We start from the raw sequence: 18,891 nt of genomic DNA, 5'->3' as shown, positions 1-18,891 counted from the left end.
ACTCTTGGAACACCCCGTATGGCAAGAATCTTGAATTCCCTGCTGCTTCCCTGAATCCAACTCTTTCTTTCACCCCTTAGCATCTTCTGGGAGAAGGTATGGCTGTGAGCTCGATAAGGGAGCATCATTCTCCGTTTAGTATCAAACAGGGAGGGGCTGGGTGTCAAGTCAGGTAGGGGATGGGACGGGGCGGGGCGGGGCGGGGCGGGGCGGGGTGGAAGGCCTGCTCCCGGCGAGGTGATGTTGGCGCGCATCCTGGTGGTCAAGGCGGAAATTGCAGCTCGAGAGACCGGGCGGCAGCTCCGCCCCCTTGCCCCGGGCCTTCCTGGGATCACAGGCCGAAGAGGTGACCGATCCCTGCCTGGGGTTGGGGATCTTGGAGGGTGCGGGAGGGGAAAGGACCAACGAAGGGGCATCCTTGGGCATGTACTGGAGGAGCAAAAGGGAAATTGTTCAGTGCATTATGTGTGTGGGTTTATTTATTTATTTATTTTTGGTGGGGGGTTAGTATCTTCAGAAAACGTATCTGAAGTGGGGGGAAGGGAGCCGCGCAGACATGTCCAGGGTTTGCAGAGACATAGTCATGCGTGACCACGAGTCTCCGTGCACTCCGTCGGGGAGAGTCGGGCTCCGGTGTGCAACCTGTTTGAGTCCCAGTAGGAGACGGTGGGCGCGAAGCGGAGGCAGAGAGGGTTCTGTCCCGGCTCGTGGGGGTAGCCCGTGCCAGCCGTGCAGGTGGACAGAGACGCTACTCGGGGAACCTGAGAGTGGGGGGAGGGCCTGGGTCTGCAGTAGAGTTCGGGCCAGGGGAGGCTACGGTTTGCGGGTGAGGGAGTCTTCAGTTTCAGTGGGGGAGCCCCGCGGGGAGCTCATGGATCGCCCTCACTGCCTCGCAGGTGATGGCATCTCCACTCCCATCCGATGCTCCTTGCTCCTGCGACTGCTTTGTCTCCCTCCCCCCGGCCTCCGCCATCCCTGCGGTCGTCTTTGCCAAAAACTCGGACCGGCCTCGGGATGAGGTGCAGGAGGTGGTGTTGGTCCCTTCCGCGACCCATGCCCCAGGGAGCCGGCTCCAGGTGAGTGTGGAGCTAAGAAAGAGATCTCGTCCGTACTATAATAGACAGGCAGGCCATGGGCTCAGATTCTATCTCTGACACTACGGGTGGCAAATAACTTCAGCCTCAGTTTCCTCAACTGTAAAATTGAAGAGGTTGAACTAATTGGCCTCCTAAAGTCCCTTCCATCTGTAGACCTAAGAATCCATGATGCTAAAGGAGAGAAAGGGAGGAAACTTAAATATACCCAAATCCACCGACCAGACCTGTTCACTCCCCCGATCACTCTCTAGTGCACATACATCGAGGTGGATCAAGTGGAGAGAACCCACGCAGTGATCTTGAGCCGGCCAGCCTGGCTGTGGGGGGCTGAGATGGGTGCCAATGAACACGGTGTCTGTATTGGCAATGAAGCTGTATGGACACAAGAGCCAGTGGGTCAGGAAGAGGCCCTTCTCGGCATGGACCTGCTCAGGTGAGGGACCCAGGACACTGAGACTAAGGCTCTCCTCTTCCTATATATTGGGGAGAGTTCTTGACTTGAAGTCAGGAGAGGGTTGGGTTCAAATTCTGTCTTTGATGCCAGCTGGATGATGATCAGTTATGGGTAAGTCATTTATCTCTTTGATCCTCAGTTTCCAAATTTGTATAAAAATAATAGCTAGCAGTTATCATCTTAAAGTTTGCAGTGGGGGCAAGTAGGTGGCAGTGGATAAAGCACCTGCCCTGGATTTAAGACGACCTGAGTTCAAATCTGGTCTCAGACACTTGAAACTAGCTGTGTGACCCTGGGCAAGTCACTTAACCCTCATTGCCCTGCAAAACAAAACAACAACAACAAAAAGTTTGCAAAGTGCTTTTAAAAATATCTCATTTGATTCTTACAACCATATTGGAAAATTATCCCAGTTTTACATAGGAGAAAACTGAGGCAAATAGAAGTTAAATGACTTGTTCAGAGACACACAGCTAGTTTCTGAGGCAGGATTTGAACTCATATCTAAACCACAGTAAAATTATACCAATAGCTACCTCACAGGGTTGTTATAAGAAAATATATGTAAAACATTTTGAAATCATAAAGTATTATATAAATGTCAGCTGTTATTATCTTCCAGGAAAAAGTAGATATATGAACAAAGAAGCTGCCTTATCCCTACCAACACTTTAGTTCTTGCCACCTCATGGGTTTTGACATGAGTAAACATAAGACATATACCTTGACTTTCTACACATTTTTCTTCCCTGTCCAGCTGACTAGAAAATCTGCACACATGTTTCTGTTTCTATCCTAGTTACAAGGATGACCTCAGCAAACTAGGAACTCCCTGAGAGCTTGGACTTGTATATTTCTCATTAGACTAGCAGTTTTCTGAGGACAGGAACTGTGTCTTTTTTTCTCTGGAAGTTAGTTTGGTGTTTGGTATATACATCGTGTGCAGTTCTGTTAGAGTAACTAATTCCAGCTGTTAGGCCATATAAACTTTGTGTTTTTTGTGAGGCAATTGGGGTTAAGTGACTTGCCCAGAGTCACACAGCTAGTAAGTGTTAAGTGTCTGCTCCTGGAGCAAATTGCTCTAGTCTTCTGGACCTGCTAGCTGCCCCTTTTTCCTGTAGGGTATCCCCAATACCTGTCCCTTGAGTTACTTTCTTTATTAGGCTAGGATTAGAACGGGGCAGCTCAGCCCAGGAGGCCTTGAAGGTCATCACTAACTTGCTGGAGCAATATGGGCAGGGGGGCAGCTGCCGAGAGGATCCCACCCCCTTCTCCTACCACAATACCTTTCTACTGGCTGATCGAAAAGAGGCCTGGGTGCTAGAAACAGCTGGGAAGCTATGGGCCGCACAGAGGATCCAAGGTGAGAGATCCTACCCAACTCTCTTGAGGGACTGTTCCTTGCCTAGCTTTGGGTCCCCACAGGTGGAGCAAACAGAAAAACCTGAGAGAATGGCTGGGGTGGGGTTAGGGAGGTGAGGAGGAAGCCAGGAGAAAAGATAAATGAGTGAGCCCACAAGAAGAGATGTTACTGAGTATGGAATGACCAGGTGTTTGCTGCTCCCAGGAGGCTAACCCTGACCCCATAGACTCTGGCCTTCTCTCTTTTTTCCCAACCTCATAGAGGGTGCCCGGAACATCTCCAACCAACTAAGCATTGGCACAGACATCACCGCTGAACACCCAGAGCTGCGATCCCATGCCCAGAAACAGGGCTGGTGGGATGGGCAAACCACCTTTGACTTTGCCCACGTCTTTTCCTTGGTCCATCAACCTGTGCGCATGGAGGCTGCCAAGGCCCGATTCCAGGCTGGCCGAGAACTACTGAAGCAGAATCAAGGTCTACAGATGGGGCTGAAAAGGGTGGGGGTTAGCTCAGAGTTATGAGGAAGGCAGGGTTCAGGCACAGGCATGGTGTCACAACTTGAGACCCAAGCATCTTTACCTTATGTTTTTTGGGGGATAGGGCCGAGTTCCCAACTGTGACACCTGTCCTCAGTTTTGTCAGTGGCCTGGGGATTTGGCTGACCTTCTGATTCTTGGCCTTAGCAGGTGGTATCACAGCTATGACAATGATGGGCATCCTTCGGAATAAGGAGAGTGGCATCTGTATGGATTCTGGAGGCTTCCGAACTACAGCCAGCATGGTGTCTGTCCTGCCCCAGGACCCTACCCAGCCCTGTGTTCATTTCCTCACTGCCACACCAGACCCCTCCAGGTGCCAGGGAGAGGGAGGTGGGAGGCTGGGAAAGACAATGACAGACCCAGGAAATTTGAGAGAGGGAATAGACGGGTGTGAAGGTCAATACAGTTTGGGCAAAGGAACCTGGATGAAGGCTTACTTGTGTCTCTCTTATCCCTGTAGGTCAGTGTTCAAACCCTTTGTCTTTGGGGTTGGGGTGGCTCAGGCTCCCCAGGTGTTGTCTCCTACTTTTGGGGACAAAGATCCTGTCCGAACTCAACCACGATTTCAGACCCAGGTGGATCGCCGACACCCACTCTACCGTGGGCACCAAGAAGCCCTGGGGCAGATGGAGAGTGGCCAGGTGAGGAAAGGGAATTAATTTGAAAGGTTAGTGAGAACTCCTGGAAAGGACAGAGGCCCTTTTCCTCATTGCTGTGGTTGGCTGGGCCCCTGGAAGGGTGACTAGGTATGAGGCTCCAAAGCTGGCCAGGCTCGATCCTGTGATGATTCATGCTATGTAATAGCATCTCAGACCACTGTTTCTTTCTTCTCTCTCTTTCCCCCCTTTCCCCCTAACACCCTGCACTGCTCCAAAGGGCAAGCGGGTGCAGGTTCCCTCTTTGCCCTGTATCGAAGGAGTTAACCTCTGTCTCTTTTGGATAGGAACAAGAAGAGCAGCTCCGCAAGAAACAGCAGGATCTGGAGCAGGAAGGACAGGAAACTCTGAGGAAGCTACTGACTGGGGAAAGGGTTCTATCTCCCCAGCAGCTGACCAGCCTCTTCCAGACCTTTGTAGAAAAGGAGAGCCAAGCTTATGGCCAACAACTGTAGCCGCTCCAGTGGAACCTCTACCTGGGGTCCAGACTTCCTTGTTCATCAGGCTGTGCGGGAGGTTGCATTTTGTTCACTCAACTCTGGACCTTGCCCTGATCTAGCAGTTCTGACTCAATAAACTTGTTTTTCTTTTCTCTGTTCATTGAGTTTTAACCCTTGGTCTGTTATGGGAGGAGTCACCAGGCAGATCACTGGGGTTTCCAATCTTTTTTTTTTTTGGTTGGTTTTGTTTGTTTGTTTTTGTTTTTGCAGGGCATTGAGGGTTAAGTGACTTGCCCAGGGTCACACAGCTAGTAAGTATCAAGTATCTGGGGCAGGATTTGAATTTAGGTCCTCCTGAATCCAGGGCAGGTGCCTTATCCACTGCGCTACCTAGCTGCCCCGGTTCCCAATCTTAATTTCCCCACTCAATGATGTGAAAGGAACATTGGCGGCCAGAGACTTTATTAGGAATGAACTTCTGTCAGGGAATGGGAATTTAAAGTCATGGCCACTTTCATTCCCCACCCTTTTTTTTCCTCCCATGGCTTTGCTGTGAGAGAAAAGATGGGGTATAAAGAGCCTGCGGGCCCTTCATTTCTTGGCTCTGATGGTTGCTATTCTGGTAGCGTGTTGGGCTTTGGCTTGGGAGCCTGTGGTCAGCCTTCCCCTTTTCTCCACTTGGCCTGTGTTGCTCTGCTGCTGGCTGTCTAGGCCACGGGATTTCCTGATGACAGAAGGTTGCCCGGGGGAAGTGGCAGTAGGGCTGGCCCCTGCAGTGACTTGCTTGGGCACTGGGCACGGGCTGTGGCTCTTGGGTGGAGGGGCCCCTGGCAGCAGTGACAGGTCAGTGATCACTGGCTTGAATGCCATCCTGATCTCATGCTCCATCAGGGCCTCCCTTAGTCTCCTGTCTCTGTGAGCATCCAGCTCCTGTTCCAGTTCCTCGAGGAAGCCTGTGGGAGAAGGAAGCACAGACCCAGATCCCTGATTTTAGAAAGATGAGGTGGGAGGGGAGGCAGTTAGGGGGCGCAGCGGATAGAGCACTGGCCCTGGATTCAGGAAGATCTGAGTTCAAATCCAACCTCAGACACTTGACACTTAATAGCTGTGTGACACTGGGCAAGTCACTTAACCCTCAATGCCCCTCCAAAAAAAAGAAAGAAAGAAAGATGAGGTGGATCCAGAGCCCTACCAGCTGTTGTAACTAGGACAAGGAGCACAAATCAGTCTCCAGGTAACAGCTTGAGATGTACCTGAGGGATTTACCCTGGAGTAAGTGGCTGGGCCAAGGAGGAGCTCACTTGGAGTTTCTGCATCCTACCCTATTATTTTATTTTTTATTTCCTCCACACACAAAAGAAAGGCTAGGTCGGTTCATACCAGCACACGCCTACTTAAACAAGAAACAATGGTAACTATCCTGATACTCTTTCCCATGAGGTGGAAACTTAAGGATCCAAACACAAAGTCATTTGTTGGACCCACGTCCTTTAAAAATTAACAAGAGGGGGCAACTAGGTGGCGTAGTGGATGAAGCACTGAACCTGGATTCAGGAGGACCCAAGTTCAAATTTGACCTCAGACACTTGACACTTAACTAGCTGTGTGACCCTGGGCAAGTCACTTAGCCCTCACTGCCCTGCAAAAATAAATAAATAAATGAATAAATAAATAAGCAAACAAACAAACAAACAAATAAATAAAAAATGAACAAGACCCGAAGCCTAGTGGTTAAGCTCCATTGTTTCTAAACTGTTGAAGGAATATACATGATGATGATGTCCTCTGAATTTGGCCTTCTGGGGAAGAAGGAGATCTAGCAAATGCCTGTGCCCTAGCTGACTGTGCTGGATTTACTGTGGATGTTGTGAACGTGGGGGAGTCTGCCCATGAAACTGGTGGGGCTACAAAGCTGGGAGGTTTTGTGGAAAGTAATTCTAATTCACTAAATGTGTTTATGATGGATTCTCATTCTTCAGCCAGCTCAGATTGGCTCTGTCCCTTTTCTCTTGCCTGTGGGTGTGCAGTTGAGGTGACATTATCTTGACTTTCCCATTCCCTTCTCACACCCCAATCTGCCTAGTGGTGCAGAGAGATGGTGAATTAGGAGAGATGTGGGTTTGGGAGAGAAGAGTCACCTCGTTCCGCACAGAAGGAGCCGCTCAATTCGGGGAACTCGTCCTGCGTGTCAGTTGCTTTGTCCTCTTCCTCCAGGTCCTCCCATCCAGGCACTGTCTCACCATCCAGATCCAGAAGCCGAGGTAAGGACTCTGTCACCATTTCCCTACAGGGAGGGAGGAAAAGGTAGCATTATGTTGGAGAGGTGTGCCTTGTGTGTGTGCAAGGGCCCTTATCCAAGGTATCAAGGAAGCACAGAAAAAAATAGAGAAGAAATAGCCCCTTGCTCTGCACCTCAAGACAAAAATCTAGCTGGATGTGACAAAGTGAGCTCCTCAGATGTTGCAGTTGTTCAGGTTGCCATCGCTTGGGATCTGGACTAGGTTGGGGGCCATAGAAACAAAGCAGTCATCCTGATGTAGTGTAAGCAAGAAGGGACAGGGCTTGGGGATCACTGAGAAGTGATGGGAGAAGAGGGAAAAAGTTCTTTCTATCCCAGAGATAGCTTGCTTCTTTCACTCCTGAGGTCAGGCTCCCTCCTATTTACTTACCTGTAGCCATCCTGCTTGGTACAGTCATTCCCAGAAAGATTAAGGACTAGGAGGTTCTGGGGAAGCTCAGCTACACAGACAGAAGGAAGAAATGAAGTCAATTAAGACACCTCCCTTCCCACACCCACCTTTGCCAAGGGCAAAATGTTTTATAAGCACCCATGACATGCCCCTCAACCCTAACCTGCTCTCTTGAAACCTCTGGGGGGATTGGGAGGGCAGTGAATAAGGATGGGGGCTCGGTCCCCGGGGCCAGGACCAGGGCTTTCCTACCTGGTTGCAACGTTGCGATCTGGTTGTGGGACAAATCCAGGAGCTGCAGCCACCGGAGACCATGTAGGTTTTCCACCTGTTGGATCTTGTTTCCTGCCAGAGTTAGGAAGCTGGGGGAAGAGGGGAAATAGAGACACCAGGACCTGATCAGAATAGTCTAGAAAAGGGACAAGACATGGTTTGGGAAACAGTGGCATGCAGAGATGCCGATGTTGGAAAAGAAGGGGAAGTAAAGCTACCTGTTCTGAAAATGGGCTTATTACTTTCTTCTTTTTTTAAAAATTAATTAATTTTCCGTTACATGTAAAGATAGTTCTCAACTTTTGTTTATACAAGCTTTCCAATTACAGATTTTTCTCCCTCCCTCCCCTCCCTCCCCCTCCCCCTCCCCTAGACAGCAGGTAATCTGATATATATATATATATATATATATATATACACACACATAATAACATTAATCCTATTTCTGCATTAGTTATGTTATAAGAGAAAAATCAGAGCAATGATGAAAAACCTCAAAATAGAAAAGACAACAGCACCAAAAACAAAAGAAATAGTATGGTTCATTCAGCATCTATACTCCACAGTTCTTTTTTTTTTTCTTGGATTTGGAGATCCTCTTCTATCATGAGTTCCCTGGAACTCTTCTGTACCATTGCATTAGTGAGAAGAGCTTATTCCTTTCTTGTGGGTATTCCAAGACCTACACAACCCAGAGGGCCGGATTGTATCACCTACCGTAAGCAAGGGAGGCAGTCTAAGTTCTCAATTCGCTGGATCTCATTCTGTAATAAGAAACATGAGGGTGGAAAGAAGTAAAAAAAGAAACAAAACCCAGAAGCATTCTCTCCTCTCCTCTAATCCAAGTACCTGGGAGATGTCTTCCCACTCTGGGGAAATGGAGATAACAATAATAACTCACATTTATATAGCACCATATGGTTAGCAAAACATGCCCCCCCCCTTTTTTTTTTTACAATAAGTCTCTGAAGTCAGGATTACCGGCTTGGAGTCATCTTTCCCCCTTCACCCCTTAATTAGTTCTGGGTCTTTTTCATTCATCACCTGTAGACATCTTACCTGCTATAGCTGTCACATTCAGGCCTGGTTGGACCTGGTACCTCCAGGAAACCTCCAGCACATCTGTTCTGGTTCCACAGTCAGAATGTGGGGGACAGAGAGACCAGACCAAGAGGAGACAGGGAAATTGGAAAAGCACTGCTATCTTTTGCATAGTAGGCACTCAAATACTTTTTGATCTGATTTGGTAAGACCAATGAAGATAAGGTAAAAGAACTGGTATTACTCAACACATAGGAGAGAAGATGGAGAGGCCAAAGAGAAGCAGTCTTTAAGTCTTAGAAGGGTTAGGGAAAGGAGCTAAGCTGTTGGTTTCCATAAGAGGCTTGCAACATGAGAAATTTGGGCTAGATACCAGAAAGAACTACCTGAAGAGGAAGAACACATAACACTGACATGGCCAATCAAGTGAGAATGCAGGGTCGTCTTTTTAGGTCTTTGTTTTATCCAGTGAAAATTAATTAAATGAGGGGGCAGCTAGGTGGCACAGTGGATAAAGCACTGGCACTGGATTCAGGAGGACCTGAGTTCAAATCTGGCCTCAGACACTTGACACTAGCTGTGTGACCCTGGGCAAGTCACTTAACCCTCATTGCCCCGCAAAAAGAAAAAAAAAAGAAAAAAAGAAAAAGAAAATTAATTAAATGAAGTCCTTTCTCAAGGGAAAAGGTTAGACAGAATAGATTTACAGAATCATAGGCTCTCAGAGCTGGCAGGCACCTTTAAGTTACTTAGTCCAATCTATACCTAAAACATGAATCACAACAGTCCTGACAAATGGCCTCTACTTGAAGACCTCCAGTAACAGAGAATTAACTCTATCATGAGTCAATCCATTTCCTAGCTGCCCTTCTATCAAAATACAGTACTAATTATCAGGAATTTTTTCCTTCTAATTAAATTCTGTCTCTAACTTCCATCTTCAAAAGATTGGTACTATAAAGGTCATCCAAGTACAACCCCTTTTTAAAAAATTTTTGGCGTGGGGCAATGAGGATTAAGTGACTTGCCCATGGTCACACAGGTATTGTCAAGTGTCTGAGGCTGGATTTGAACTCAGGTACTCCTGAATCCAGGGCTGGTGCTTTAACCACTGTGCCACCTAGCTGCCCTGTACAACCTCTTTTTTTAGGGTAATTGAGGCCCAGAGAGAATAATGACTTATATAGGGTCATATGGAGAGTAATGGCAGGGGTAGGGTTTGAACCTAGATCTTCTAAGTCCTAATCTAGCATGCTTTCCACTGTGGCACCTTACTTTGTTCTCAGTAGGGTCTCTCTGAGGATGGGTGCCATGGGTACCCCTAAATCTCCTCTTCTCCATGGAACACACCCAGTTCAGATAATTATTAGATGGTGAGTTTTCCAGTCTTCCCACTCTCTTGGTAACCCTCCTCTGGGTATGCTCCTATTTGACCACAGCTTCCCAAGATGTAACCCCAAGAACTAAACACAAAACTTGAGATGTGGTCCAATCAGGCTGCTGTATAAATGGGGCTTTTTTTCAGGCCCTGCCCTTCTTAACTGAGGGGCCACAGTTCCCTAGGGTAGTTGGGAAAACTCACCTCTTGAAGGTAGAGACTGTGAAGGGCTCGGAGGCCCTCCAGGTTTCCAATGTAGCCAATGCCCTCTCGGTCTAGGCGGACAGTCTGCAGTGCAGCAAGAGCCCGAGGTCTGAGAGGAGAGGCAACCATGTTGGAGTGGGAGACCCACATCTTTAGTTTCTCAGAGCCAGAAATAGCATTTCCCAGGAGGAAAGCAGTGCTGAAGGACTTCGATCAGCTCTCAGCAAGAAGGTCCTTCTGTTTGTATTAAGGGTTGTTGGACCCTGGCACAGGCTGGACTCAGGGTCTCCAGAGTAGCAGAAATTGCATTGGATGGGATTCCAGTGAGTCCTCAAGAAGAACTATGAAAAACTGATGAACAGGGTAATAAGGTTGTCTCTGAAGAGCTTCTCCTTCCTTCCTTCCTTCCTTCCTTCCTTCCTTCCTTCCTTCCTTCCTTCCTTCCTTCCTTCCTTCCTTCCTTCCTTCCTTCCTTCCTTCCTTCCTTCCTCCCTCCCTCCCTCCCTCCCTCCCTCCCTCCCTCCCTCCCTCCCTCCCTTCCTTCCTCCCTCCCTCCCTCCCTCCCTCCCTCCCTCCCTCCCTCCCTCCTTCCTTCCTTCCTTCCTTCTTTCCCTCCCTGCCTCTTTCAAAGAAACAAACAAGACCTCAGTCTACCTGAGACACTGAGACACTGAGACAGCAGGAGGCAGGGATGTGGAAAACATGATTTCTGCAGGCAAACCCCCATACCCAATTTTTTTCCAACTCTTTTTCAAATGGCCTAGGAGAAGCTGACTTTCCCTAGTCCAAGCAGTGGTTTGTTTTTGTTTTTGTTTTTTGTGGAGAGGCATATAAAAGGGAGTGGTGAAGAAGGGGGCTGTTAAAGAATAGAGTATAAGAGTTTTGGCTGGGTCAAAACAAGGAGCCCTTGGATCCACCTTCTAACCTACTAGATACTCACGTCACCTCTGAAGGATCCTCTTTTGTGAAGGCCAAATTCCTCTTGGCAATGAGGGCATCAGAGATGCAGACACCCACAGGGCTCTGAACAGGTACAACTAAAAAGAAAAGAGGGCTCGGAGTCACATCTTTCCTAGAAGTGAATTACATGATGACCCTCAAAGATCAGGTCGAGCAGGGAAAACCTACAGCACACTTGTCTAGTTACCTCCATGCATGGTTTCCTTTGTGGGGTCGGGTCTGAAGTCTAGGAATAAGAGGGAAGACAAGGAGGGTTTTGGAGTCCTTGGAGTGGGTGAGGAGAGAGGGAGGGGAAGCTCTGAGATCTGGGGGAGGGATACCAGGGGAGGAAGTTGGGCTGACGCCTGTGCAATGGAGAGGAGAAAGTGTGCCAAGAGTTGAGAAACAATGGGTTGGGAAAGTTAAAGAGGGAATCTAGAGGGGAGCTCAGCAAGCAGTGATCTGGGAGAATGTCAGGGGGGATGAGCTGCAGTGCGGGTTGGTGCTGCAGCAGCCTGTAGGCAAAGGTCTGTTCTCAGCACCCGGACTTCGTTGCTAAGAGACGAAGACGCTTTGATCTGCGCCTGCGCTGGCTTGTTCTCTAGGAGGCGGGGCGGGATGGGGAAAAGGAGAGGAAAGGAGTACGGAAGGTGGCCGCGGGCTCCTCCCCCGTGCAGTGCTACAGCTTCCGGTTTTGGTCCCGGAGCCCCATAATCCTCTGTTCCTGCCATCTCCAACCGGGACCCGTACCGACCCCTGGCGAAGATGGTGGTGTCCGTAGTTGGAATCCTGGGTCGCCGGCTCCGGCCCCGAGCTGGTAAGGAAAGGGGAGCGTCTTCACGGAGCAGCCTGGGAGACGCCCGCAGCTTGGCGTCCTTGCCGACCTTTGACCCCTCCCCCAGCCAGTTCCCTTACTCCTTAACTCTGCCAGCCTCGATGACCCCTGACCCCAACAGACCTCCCAGTGTGATCTCCCTCTTCCCCAGAACAGCATCATACTCGAGGGACTACTACTGTACCCATGCGACTAGGCTGGCCTCAGCCCCGGGGGCAAGTCTGTTAGAGGCTGGGCTGAAGTTCAGGGGACCTGCCTTGTCCTTAGGACCAAATATAAACATCCCTGTATGGGATTAAAAGTCCTTCACAGTCCGGTCCCATCCTGCCTTTCCAGAATGATTACAGATTCAGCCAAACCGGCCTTCTTGCTATGTTCTCACTAGAGGAGGTGACATTCCATCTCCCACCTCCACACCTTTATACAGGCTGTTCCCCCTGCCATTAATGCATTCCCCATTACCTCGGTCTCTTAGAATCTCCGGCTTCTTTTAAGACTTAGTTCATGCGGGGCAGCTAGGTGGTGCAGTAGATAGAGCACCGGCCCTGGAGTCAGGAGGACCTGAGTTCAAATGCTGCCTCAGACTCTTGACACTTACTAGCTGTGTGACCCTGGGCAAGTCACTTAACCCCAGTTGCCTCACTTAAAAAAAAAAAGACTTAGTTCCTGCCCCATCTCTTAAGCAGGATCTTTCCTGACCACCCCCCCTCCCCCAAGTTGTTTAGGGTCTTCCTACACTACCATATATGATACTTTGCGCATAGTTTGTATCTCCTGGTCCCTGTTGTTTCTCCTCAACAGAATGTGAGTTCTTTGAGGGCAGAGACCGTGTTTTTGTTTTGTCTTTTGTATTCCTATTGCCTAGCACAGTACATAATAAATGGTACATAATAAATGCTTGTGGAATGAATGTTGGGTGTGGAAGTTTTACCATGTCCATTAAAGGTGAGATTTTTAGTGCCTCTGATCCGGGGTCTTTTGGGGAGGTGCCTATCTCCAAGCAGCTGTTAATAGATTCAGAGAAGAATGGGCTTGATCCTGTTTTTTATATAGTATTTTATTTATTCATTGATTGATTGATTGATTTTCGGGGCAGTGAGGGTTAAGTGATTTACCCAGGGTCACACAGCTAGTAAGTGTCAAGTGTCTGAGGCCAGATTTGAACTCAGGTCCTCCTGAATCCAGGGCCTGTGCTTTATCCACTTTGCCACCTAGCTGCCCCCTTTATATAGTATTTTAGAACTTGAAGGGAACTTAGAAACCTATATAGTGGAAGAAGCATGGGATTTGACATTAGTGGACCTGTGTTCAAATCTTGGCTCTTCTCACTGTGGGCTTCAGCTTCCTCTTAGGTCATTTCTTTCTTTCTTTCTTTTTTTTTTTACCGGGCAGTGAGGGTTAAGTGACTTGCCCAGGGTCACACAGCTAGGAAGTGTCAAGTGTCTAAGGCCGGATTTGAACTCAGGTCCTCCTGAATCCAGGGCCAGTGTTTTATCCACTGTGCCACCTAGCTGCCCCCCTCTTAGGTAATTTCTTAAGCCTCTTCTACCTTGGAGTGATCTAGTTCAGTCTTCTAATTTTGTAAATGAAGAAACAATAGATGTTATTTAAGCAACTTCCAAGACTTTAAGGTTATGGTTGCTCCTGGTATATTCTCTTATTTGATTCTCACAACAATCTTTAAGGTACTTGGTGTAGGCATAATCTCCATTTACAGTTGAAGTAGGTTCAAGATTAAGTGAATTAGTTGCCCAGGGTCACACAGTGTTTTGGTTTCCACTTTTCAGATCCATTCTTTAAAAATTATCAAAATGTTTATCTTTTAAGTTAACAAGCATTTAAAAAATAAATTGGTCCCGCTACTCTCCCTTTCTTTTTGAGCAAATAAAACAAATGGATAAGACCTCAATACAAGGCTGCATCACCTAGCCCCCTTCTCCCTCAATTCCTGTATTACCTGTATACAAAAATATATGTTTCTGTGCTTTAAGTTCATCACTTTTCTGTTGAAATGAGGGGCATGTTTCATCTTCATTCTTTTGAACTCATGCTTTTTCATTGCATTGATTAACATTCTCAAGTCTTTCAAAGTTGTTTTTCCTCTATAATTTATTATATAAGCTGCTTTCCTAGTTCTGCTCATTTATCTTCCCAGGTTCCCCTGAAATTGTCCATTTCTGACTTCTGGTCCTCTTTGTACCATACCATATTTCTTCTCACTCTTGCCTCAAGCTCTGAAATAGTAATAATGACTGAGATTTTTCCAGAAAAGTTCAAAACACTTTATCTTCGTCCTTGTCAGAAGGAAAAGCTCCAGCCAATTAATAAGGGACTGCTTCAAGGTCACTTAGGAGTAATAAGAAGTAGGTTGTGACCATGTTCAGGGTTTTGCCCCTGAGAGTGATTATCCCTTTTGGGAGGAAGGGAAGGAGTTCGTGTTTTAGCTCCATGCCTTTTATTCATGGTGGACCTTATCTTATGTGGTTTATCCTCTTTCTTATCAGGCCAACTGCCCACCATCCAGACTGTTCGCCATGGCTCCAAGGCTGTTACCCGACACTTTCGAGTTATGCACTTTGAGCGGCAGAAGCTGATGGCACTGACCCAGTATATCCCCCCTAAACCTGCCATTCCCCCCTGTTGCTTGCCCTCCCCTCCCAAGGCAACCTCGGAGGTAAGGAGGAGTACCTGAGGCCAGGACTCCATTCATTTAGATCATTCCTTCAGTTCTCTCTACTCTGGGAGGGCCCCCAATAGTTTAAAATGAAAAATGTACTTGGGGTTTCTTGCAGAAGTCATTTTGTTCATGTCTCCAAATAGGGCTGCACGAGTCAACCTTCCCACTGGGGGGGGTGTGTGAGTGTGTCTGTGTCTGTGTGCCTGTCTGTTTGTCTCTCTTTCTCTCTGTGTCTGTCTGTGCATGATTGCACATTAAGGGGGAAAGGCCAGCAAATACCCAATACCTATTGTTCATATTGCCTCTCTCCGGAATCTTTAGGATTTGGGCTTGAATCGACTACTCCGGAAGGAGGTGACAGAAGTTTTCAGAAAAAACCGAATGATTGCTGTCTGTCAGAATGTGGCCCTAAGTGCTGAGGACAAGCTCCTTATCAGACACCAGCTTCGCAAACACAACATCATCATGAAGGTCTTTCCCAATTCAGTAAGAAAGGGGAAGGGGCTGGGATCACTTCTTGCCCTCCTTTCTCCTTCCTAGACTAGAGCATCAGTGTCTGTTTCTCTTTCCACATTCCCTGAGCTGAAGCACCCTGCAGAAACTAGAAAGAGACTTAGGCTGACTGTGGTGGCTCCCTGTGGTGTGTTCCCTTTACACTTCCCATCCACATGCTGACAGGTAGTGAATGCTGGGGGTAGGTGATATGGTGTTCCTGTCTGCCAATTATGCCCTTTCTCCCCCAGATCCTGAGGCCATTCCTGGCAGAATCCAAGTACCAAAACCTGCTGCCTCTCTTCATTGGGCATAACATGCTGCTGGTGAGCTCGGAACCCAAGGCCAAGGAGATGCTTCGGGTCTTGAAGAGTGTGCCTGTCTTACCACTGCTTGGTGAGAGCCCTGACTGGGGAGATGGAGTTGGTAATGGCCAGGCACTGGTGAGGGAAGGGAATGGGTACCTAGGGAAAGTCCATCAGGTGCAAGCGAGACTGTGGTCAAATTCTATGGGTCACCTCAGTCTTCAGTAATACTCTGGATTTGGTGGCCCTCATACATGAGTATATAACCCTCTACTGATGGTGATTGGGAAGATATGGCCCCTGGGACCCTGCCATACACCCGAGTGTAATGGGGGTATTGGGACATGTATAAGTAAAGACTTGAAATATGTTTCTACTTATATTTGTATGTGTATATCCACAAATGCTAATCAGCGTAGGACAAATCGTGAACGTCAGTGCTAAGGTGACAGGTTGGTCAGGGCCAGTTGCCTGGACTACTTGGGGAAGAGGGAGGAGTGAGAAGACATAGTCTTCTCATGTCATCAAAACTGCCTAATCAAAGGTCGAGAGGCAGAAGAGGCTTTGGGGGATATATTGCTAGAACTAGAGAATCAGATTGGGAGTTAAATAAGAATGTTTGATCTTGCTATATAAACAGAAGCAGCTAGGTGGCGCAGTGGATAGAGAGATGGTCTGGAGACAGGATGACCAGAGTTCAGATGTGCCCTTAGACACTTGTTTTGTTGGGGGGGGGGCAATTAGGGTTAAGTGACTTGCCCAGGATCATACAGCTAGTAAGTGTATTTGAACTCAGGTTCTCCTGATCCCAGTGCTGATGCTCTAGCCCCTCTCAGTCGATAACTGTGTAACCATGGGCAAATCACTTGACTTCTGCTTGCCACAGTTTCCTCATCTGTAAAATGGGGATAATAATAGCACTTACCTGGAAGACTTGTTGTGAGGATCAAATGAGATAATATTTGTTGAGTGCTTTGCAAACCTTAGCGGTCTACATAAACGCTAGCTATAAACATTTGCTCTTTTGATTTGTCAGGCATGAAAAGTGTTTGTTCAGTAGACAAATCCAGGAGGGATTTGATGATCATAGCTGCAGAGACCCGTGACCCATCAGTCTCCCTTTGTTTCCTCCAGTCTTAGAACCTCAGTCCTCACTCTCCTTTGCCCTCATGTTCAATCCACTGCCAAGTCTTGGTGTTCCCTCCCTCATGGTGTCTCTTGTATTTTTTTTTTTTTTAGTGAGGCAATTGGGGTTAAGTGACTTGCCCAGGGTCACATAGCTAGTAAGTGTTAAGTGTCCGAGGCTGGATCTGAACTCAGGCACTCCTGACTCCAGGGCCAGTGCTCTATCCACTGCGCCACCTAGCTGCCCCTGTCTCTTGTATTTTTTTTTTCTTTCTTTCTTTTTTTTTTAGTGAGGCAATTGGGGTTAAGTGACTTGCCCAGGGTCACATAGCTAGTAAGTGTTAAGTGTCCGAGGCTGGATCTGAACTCAGGCACTCCTGACTCCAGGGCCAGTGCTCTATCCACTGCGCCACCTAGCTGCCCCTGTCTCTTGTATTTTTTTTTTCTTTCTTTCTTTTTTTTTTGCGGGGCAATGGGGGTTAAGTGACTTGCCCAGGGTCACACAGCTAGTAAGTGTCAAGTGTCTGAGGCCGGATTTGAACGCAGGTACTCCTGAATCCAGGGCTGGTGCTTTATCCACTGCGCCACCTAGCCGCCCCCTCTCTTGTATTTTTACGTGCCCTTCTCTCCACTCCCACAGGCCAGCCCCCTCATTCAGCCCCTCCTCCTCCCTACACTACTGCAGTAGCCTTCCTGCTGGTCCCCCTGCATCATGTCTCTGCCCACTCCACTCCATCCTGCACTCAGCTGCCAGGCTGATTTTTCTAGTGTGTGTATGTCTGACCGTGCCCTCTCCCGGGAGTCCAGTGGCTCTTTTAGCTCCTTCTAAGCTTTCAAAGCTTAAAACTTTTGGGATGCCTTATTTCAAGTCCTCTGTTTGACATCTAAAGCACCTCATCACGTGCCCCCTTCCTGTCTTTCCAGCCTCCTTACACCTTCCTTTCTTTTCATGTATTCCACAGTCCAGCTACTTGGGCTGGCCTTCGTTCAGTTCCTCAAACGCCATACTCCATTTCCCACCTCCATGCCTTTACACTGGCTTTCCCCCAGGCCTGGAATGCTCTGCCTCCTCACTTCCACCTTTCAGTTTTCCCGGCTCTGGCTCAAAGGCCACTTTGTGCAGGAGGCCTTTCCTGGTCCTCTCCTTGCTAATGCCTCTCTACATGCCTGGTAGGTAGCTGGTTGTTTCCATGCTGCCTTCCATGTTGGAGTATATGGTCCTTGAGGGCTTGGACTGTCAGTTTAGTGTCCAGAGCATAGCTCAGTGCTTGGCACATAAGTCCTTGGGGAATGCCCATTGACTGACATTCCCCCGCTTTCTTCCAGGTGGCTGCATTGATGACACCATCCTCAGCTATCAGGGTTTCCTGAACTACTCCAGACTTCCCTCACAGTCTTTGATACAGGGGGAGCTGGTGGGGGGCCTGACCCTGCTGACATCTCAGACCCACTCCCTTCTACAGCGCCAACCCCTTCAGCTGACCGCCCTGTTGGATCAGTACATCAAACAGCAGCACAAAGATGATAGCAAAGTGCCCAGCAGTGGGGAGCTGACTTCCCCTGACCCTTCAACTGACACTTAGCTGGGCAGGTCTCAGCGTCCATAAATGTACTTTGTCTCAAGAGCTTTTCATGTCGTCTGTGTGGGGTGGAAAAGAATTTGGGGTTGGAGATGAAAATGAAGGGGGGGGGGAGGAGAAGAGCTCCTTGACCCAAGCCCCCTAGCACTCTCGTACAAAACAAGACCAGGAGCCTAGCCACCCCTTCTAGGCTTCCTGGCTTGGAACTAACAACACTCATAGAAAATTCCACATCGAGTTACTCACAACAGCCCTGGGAGAACATACCTACAAGTAGTGTGAGTGTTGTTGCATTTACAGATGAGGAATTGGGCTCATCGAGATGAAGTGATCTCATAAGGGTCACATAGCTAGTGATAGCCATGACTCACCCAGTGTCTGCTAACTCCAAGTAGCACACTTTCCATTATGCCCAACCTAGCTTCCCCCATCCCAAGGAAACCTCACCTAGGTAGAGGAAGAGACACGAGGGATGATGGATATTCAGTCTAGTTTGTTCCTTCTACCATTGCATCTCCCACTTCTACAATGGCTGATCTCCAGGAAATGGGAGAAGGGACAAAAAAAGAAGGGCTGAGGGAGTATGGAACTCCTCATGTGTGTATGCAGTACGTAGCCCCGGGAAGTGAGAGTAAGAAGGAAGCTTAGTTCTCTGCCTTTTGGGGAGCCTAATGGCTTGAGGTCCTGCCCTCTAAGAGCTCCCAATCTAAGGAGGAGAAGAGGTAGGCCACAAATAGAAATCATTAAGGTAATCTTCGGACAAGGCAGCTTTGGGGTGGGCCTGGGGAGGGGAGCAGGAA

At 48.2% G+C, this 18,891-nt stretch overlaps 3 protein-coding genes across 8 annotated transcripts; 2 read left to right on the top strand and 1 right to left on the bottom strand.

Moving 5' to 3' along the window:
* The first annotated feature begins 253 nt into the window (after positions 1-253).
* SCRN2 (secernin 2) lies at positions 254-4,712 on the top strand. 5 transcript variants are annotated; one of them, XM_043999684.1, is made up of 8 exons: positions 254-346; positions 897-1,076; positions 1,349-1,530; positions 2,715-2,914; positions 3,176-3,391; positions 3,601-3,769; positions 3,917-4,097; positions 4,400-4,712. In XM_043999684.1, the coding sequence occupies exons 2-8, from the start codon at positions 900-902 to the stop codon at positions 4,565-4,567; spliced, it is 1,293 nt and encodes a 430-aa protein (XP_043855619.1). In that variant the 5' UTR covers positions 254-346; positions 897-899; the 3' UTR covers positions 4,568-4,712. The 5 variants fall into 5 exon arrangements, with proteins under 5 accessions (XP_043855619.1, XP_043855618.1, XP_043855617.1 ...); XM_043999683.1 differs by having other exon boundaries at positions 346-465; XM_043999682.1 differs by lacking the exon at positions 254-346 and adding an exon at positions 353-469 and having other exon boundaries at positions 3,604-3,769.
* A 300-nt stretch (positions 4,713-5,012) lies between these two features.
* On the bottom strand, positions 5,013-11,611 carry LRRC46 (leucine rich repeat containing 46). Of its 2 annotated transcripts, none has more exons than XM_043964352.1 (8): positions 11,286-11,611; positions 11,079-11,175; positions 10,139-10,489; positions 8,233-8,279; positions 7,495-7,604; positions 7,222-7,291; positions 6,691-6,836; positions 5,013-5,505 (listed from the first exon to the last, which is right to left on the bottom strand). In XM_043964352.1, exons 3-8 carry the CDS (start codon positions 10,286-10,288, stop codon positions 5,144-5,146), a joined length of 885 nt encoding a protein of 294 aa, XP_043820287.1. In that variant the 5' UTR covers positions 10,289-10,489; positions 11,079-11,175; positions 11,286-11,611; the 3' UTR covers positions 5,013-5,143. The 2 variants fall into 2 exon arrangements, with proteins under 2 accessions (XP_043820287.1, XP_043820286.1); XM_043964351.1 differs by having other exon boundaries at positions 10,139-10,247; positions 11,286-11,609.
* Positions 11,612-11,706: 95 nt separating this feature from the next.
* MRPL10 (mitochondrial ribosomal protein L10) lies at positions 11,707-18,134 on the top strand. The gene is made up of 5 exons (XM_043964353.1): positions 11,707-11,894; positions 14,417-14,586; positions 14,911-15,075; positions 15,333-15,477; positions 17,838-18,134. The coding sequence occupies exons 1-5, from the start codon at positions 11,843-11,845 to the stop codon at positions 18,092-18,094; spliced, it is 789 nt and encodes a 262-aa protein (XP_043820288.1). The 5' UTR covers positions 11,707-11,842; the 3' UTR covers positions 18,095-18,134.
* The last annotated feature ends 757 nt before the right edge of the window (positions 18,135-18,891 follow it).

The sequence above is a fragment of the Dromiciops gliroides genome, chromosome 4 (assembly GCF_019393635.1).
Source record: "Dromiciops gliroides isolate mDroGli1 chromosome 4, mDroGli1.pri, whole genome shotgun sequence".
Lineage (NCBI taxonomy): Eukaryota > Metazoa > Chordata > Mammalia > Microbiotheria > Microbiotheriidae > Dromiciops > Dromiciops gliroides.
Note: the sequence above shows the minus strand (reverse complement) of the source record. Positions and strands in the feature narration are given on the sequence as shown.